We start from the raw sequence: 5000 nt of genomic DNA on the forward strand, positions 1-5000 counted from the left end.
AGTAGAATATTTGAACTATCTTGGATAAATGGGCAGGAAACTTGCAAAACAATAATGCCCCCCTGCCGGACACTTTGGGGATAACATTAAACAAAATCAGCTTTCAGAGACCTGCTTAACTTTGATTTACTGATGTGGTGTTAGGTCGTTTTTCTGGGGGTTAGACACTTTCTATGGAGTATTCAGTTTGCAGTTAAATCTCAGGTATGTTGCAAATCATCCAAAATGAAAAGTGTAGGTTATTAGAATTTTCCCTTTTTTTCCAAAATCGATTAGTCTCTTTCGGAAATTAACCAATGTACAATATTTCCATTTTTTATTTACCCTTTTCCCTTGTTTGATTACAAATAAAAAATTGCCAGTTCTTCCATGTGTTTCACAGATTTGACAAGAATGAGTAACCCGTGCTGTAAACACTGCAAACTTAGTTCAGCATGCCAACATGCAGCAAGGGAGTTATGCTTGTATTTAGTTTTAATTGTAATCTTGTTTATGATTCTCTTTGAAGAACTTCACCCCAAACATACACTAATCTACTTTTTTGGTGTACCAGTGTGTCTGTGTTCCTGTGTTTGGCCTCCTGTGTAAAAGCCATCTCCCTCTAACTACCTTGTCATCACCCGTTCTCTCCAGTGTTCGAGGAGCCTGAGGACCCCAGCGCCCGCTCCTTCTTCTCTGAGATCATCTCCTCTGTGTCAGATGTCAAGTTTAGCCACAGCGGACGCTACCTGCTCACCAGAGACTACCTGACGGCTAAAGTCTGGGACCTGAATATGGAGAGCAAGCCCCTGGAGACTTACCAGGTGTGTGACTGAGCATGTGTGAGAAGTATTAGGGAGAGTTAAATACAAATGACTGATGAAGGGATGTGCAGAGGATTTTAGAGGGGAATCCACAAATGGGCATTTAAGAAAACAACAGCTGCTGTTATGACAGCTTCTGTGACAGTGTCAAAGGAACATTACAATATATATTTAAAACAAAGCCAGTAGTGAGGGTAGTTCAAAAAGTTAAACATAACATTTAATTATGCATTCAAATAATTTAAAGGAGTCATTTCTGGAGTTAAGAGTGTGTAGAATTTGTCTGCTAGGTGTCAGCTTTGTAGGTCAACAGGTGGGTCAACATAATAACTCCATTATACTGGGTCTTTAAATATATAAACATTTCAGCTACCATGGACATCGGTTCATTCTTTTTTATTTAAAATAAAGATTTTAACTTATCCCTTTGTAACTTCCCTCCAAAATAAGATCCTACAAAAAGTCTTTGAACTTGAAAAAAATTCAAATCTGCTTCTTCCATAATTTCTTACTAACTCCTTACTTACTTTCCTTCATTTCTTATCAAACACAACTAAACACACGTAACATAACATTACATTTTATCAATCCTAATGGCACATTTTAAACTGCTAAATAGTTAAAAAAAAGAGGTCAAAATGCTCCAGCAACACTTGTAGTAAGAAGATCAACTTTATTAGCAATTTAGACCGACACGTTTCGGCTCGTGGCCTTCATCAGGGTCATCGGTAGTTCAAATAGTTCAAACAACAAAGACTTTTCCTGCTGAAAAATTTGAAGCTTTTCATTATGCCTATCAATATAAACCAAAACGAAAAAAACAGTTCTGATCATACTTTGTCCACAAAGCCCTCCTGATGTCTGCCTCTGCCTCAGAGTTACTCACGTGTGTGTGTGTGTGCATGTGTGTGCTCGCAGCTGCATCAGGGAAGAGGATTGAGGAGAGGGCATGCCGCTGGCCTGGATCACCCAAACCCCCAAACTGATATATTTAATTAACCATATACAGGCTATCTGTTCGGCTGGCCTGTTCTGTGTGCATAAAGGAAATGATTTATTTAAATTAGGTCACTCTTTCTATAGAGGGCAAAAAAAGCATTTACTTGTGTGCACGTGCCTGGACAGAAGAATTCATATTTGCCTTCAGGCTCAGTTACTATGATAAGATTTCTCCTATCAAGAAGCAAATTTACTCCAGGAAAGGGTAACTGATCAGCAGTCACGGAAGCATTCACTCATTTTCACATGATCAGCTGATATTATTACAGATTAAACTCATAACGATGTTGAATGATCATCTCTTTTCTTCAAGTTCAACCCCTATTTGAAGAAGGAAATTATTTGTCAACTGAAATTCAAATACTTTCTCTTGGCATATCAAAGTTATACTGCCACATGTTAAAGCAGGCACTGGAGGTGTTACATCCCTCCTTTATTAGCTGTTTTATTCTCGACTTATCAACTGATGTTAACATTCCATCATTAGCTTCTAGTATCTAAATGTTCATACCTGCTGATATTCTCTTATCTGCACTGCATGCTACAAAATAAGTCCTCTTTCTCTTATCAAATGATTTTGTTTTAACTTTTAAACAAGATACAAAAAACACAAAGAAACTGTGTTAAGTTAAGATATCAAACAAGTGTAACATATCAAAACTAATCTGAAAAGTTTGACAATTATATCTGGTGACCTTCAAAGTTGCCGGATCTTAAGATGGAATCATAGGGCTACTTTGAAGGAGAGAAAAAAGAGATATGCCAAATAAAGTTTGAGTGTATTTTTAACAAATACTGTAATAGTGTTTAGTCTTTTTTCCACATTATACTAAGTCGTCATGAACAGATGACAGCCATCTGTATTTTATGTAAAAATGAGTAAACCAGTAAGATGATGAGTTAGTCTATAACCTGGTGTGTTTAGAAAAGAAGCTGGGTCTTCCAAACAGCTGACCTGAGAGCTCAGCCATTGCATCAAAATGTTATTAAAGTTCAGTTTGATGTATTCAGATGTTGTGAAAGGCAGCCAGAGTCTACCTGTTTGAGTAGCTACTGTGTGTTACCTAATGGCTCATTGCTTTGCTGACATTTAAGCTTTCCCCGTTCAGACCATCCTAAAATCATTTTCTTGTGTTTGGGGGGGGAAAGAACTTCAGGAAGCAGCTCAGGGCTTTTCTTCTTTTGTGTTGGAAAGCACAAAAAGATGCCCGACTCATCAAAAATCTCACCTCAGTTTAACTAATTGTTGCACAAATGTGAACATCATCACCAATTTTTTTTTTTACTAGTTATAAAACTTCTCAGAATCCTAAAGAGAGACCCTAATCCTCCATGATGAGGTCTCAGTCAAACCACACCCAGGGGATATTTGGAGTGATGTGTAAGACTGTCCTTCAACATTATTAAAACATAATCTGAGGACAAATCTTTTGGATTCTTGGTGTTGGTCCATTTAAGCGACTGTCCTTGTAGCTTATTGGGATAGTCTTTGTGGATTTGAGTCTGTTCTCTTCTGATTCCAATACGACGTATCTTTTGGGGGGATTGATTCTCAAGAACAGTTCAGTCAGATTATTTCAGCAAAGCTTCTTCTACCGAGCCAAACACAGGAGAACTGATTCAATGAAATGTTCACTTCCTACTACAATACTGTGTGTCAAACTGTGACAGGACTTTACTGAAACAGAGAGTGGTCTTCCTGTAAATATGTATAATTGGAGACAGACATGAGTCATGGGCTGTGGGTTGTCTTTCACAATCAAAGTACTTCTTGGTGATTAGATTTTTTCCCAAACCTTTTAAGGATAACTGGATTGATTACTCGCCAGAAAATGCACTTCATCTCATCAATGCAGCGTCGCCAAAAAAACAGAACTGCTGCAGCTCGATGCAAAAAAGTTTTTTTTTTTTTTTTTTTTTTTTTTTTTAAACTTTGAACTGTAGCTTGATCTGAGCGAGTCTGACAGATTACAACATGCGTGACACACACATGAACAGTTATTCATTATCGTGCCTTGTATCTGGGATGAAGATTAGTTGGGCTCGGCATGCTATTGAAAATGTAGAAATGTACAAAACAAAAGTATTACGCTTAAAAAAAAGAGCGTGCCATGTTTTATCCACACACTGTAATTGTCTTGTGTTTCCTCTGAATGTTTACTATAGGCCACACAAGCTTATGTTTATGTTTTAAGCACAGTGGACATCTATGTATATACAGTATATATATATATATATATATAAACACCTTTTTGTCAGTATGTGTTTAGGATTCTTGCTGCAGGTGTGTGGGTGAACATGTGTGTGTGTTTCTGCCTGACGTGCGAGCGCCCATGAGGCAGCCAGGAGTGGGAGGCCGAGACGCACCGCAGCTATTTATAGGCTGCCGAACCTCCACTCGTAAAGTGAAGGAGGGAAGGAGGGAAACCTTACACAGCGTCCGACACCTAGATCTGCAATGCAGCACAGGGAGGGAGGAAGAGGGGAGAGGGAGGGAGGGATGGAGGGAGGGAGGGAGGGGTGAGGGTTTTGGGAGGGAGAGATGATGAGGGGTGAGCAGAGTTTGTTAATGAGAAGATGTGGATGAGATTGAATAAAGTAAACAAGAGGGGATGCCAGAGCTTTCAGGCTCTTATTTTTGTAAATGTCTCTTTTACTGCTTGAATGAAAATAAAATCCATGAGGGGATGAGGCACGCTTCTGTCAATCAGAGATGATGAAGCAAGGGGGAAACATAGAAAAAGTGTCTACATTTAACTTAGCCGACGGTGTATAATTCACCACGAGCAGGAAGACCCTCAGGGGAAAACCAGAATGTCACTGAGTTTGATGTACAACCATGAGTCGACCTCAGCTTGACCGTTTATTGATTGTAGGCGACTGTTGACTGCTGACTTTATGCAGAATGTAAAAGCTGGGGGCTTAATGCAGAGCACGGCGGCTGAAGGAAGGTGTAGATTTCAAACCCTTGCATCACTGAGCCAACACAGTGCTGACACAGGCGGGTCGGATGAAAGCACAGGGGAAAAGAGTTATTAGTCAGGGAAAATGTGTGCGCGTTAACGTGTGTGTTCACCTGTGTGTCTCTGTTATCGCGCCCTCAGTTGGTTTGGATGTTAATGGATTTACTGATATGTGGAAAAGGAGTTTAGATGAAAATGGACTCCTGGCCCTCGTATTGCTTAGGGCAGGATGATC

General features: G+C 39.4%; 2 protein-coding genes across 4 annotated transcripts in view; one reads left to right on the top strand and one right to left on the bottom strand.

Annotated features, from left to right (window-relative positions):
- Positions 1 to 5000, bottom strand: part of selenoh (selenoprotein H) — a 291866-nt gene that overhangs the window by 176376 nt on the left and 110490 nt on the right. The window lies entirely within an intron of this gene.
- LOC132981923 (serine/threonine-protein phosphatase 2A 55 kDa regulatory subunit B gamma isoform) overlaps positions 1 to 5000 on the top strand; it is a 28109-nt gene that overhangs the window by 18679 nt on the left and 4430 nt on the right. For all 3 annotated transcript variants that reach the window (XM_061048059.1, XM_061048056.1, XM_061048057.1), the window contains one exon: positions 634 to 803. In XM_061048059.1, coding sequence (XP_060904042.1) covers positions 634 to 803 — 170 coding nt within the window. The remainder of the gene's footprint in view (positions 1 to 633; positions 804 to 5000) is intronic.

Source organism: Labrus mixtus, chromosome 10 (assembly GCF_963584025.1).
Source record: "Labrus mixtus chromosome 10, fLabMix1.1, whole genome shotgun sequence".
In the NCBI taxonomy this organism is placed as follows: Eukaryota; Metazoa; Chordata; class Actinopteri; order Labriformes; family Labridae; genus Labrus; species Labrus mixtus.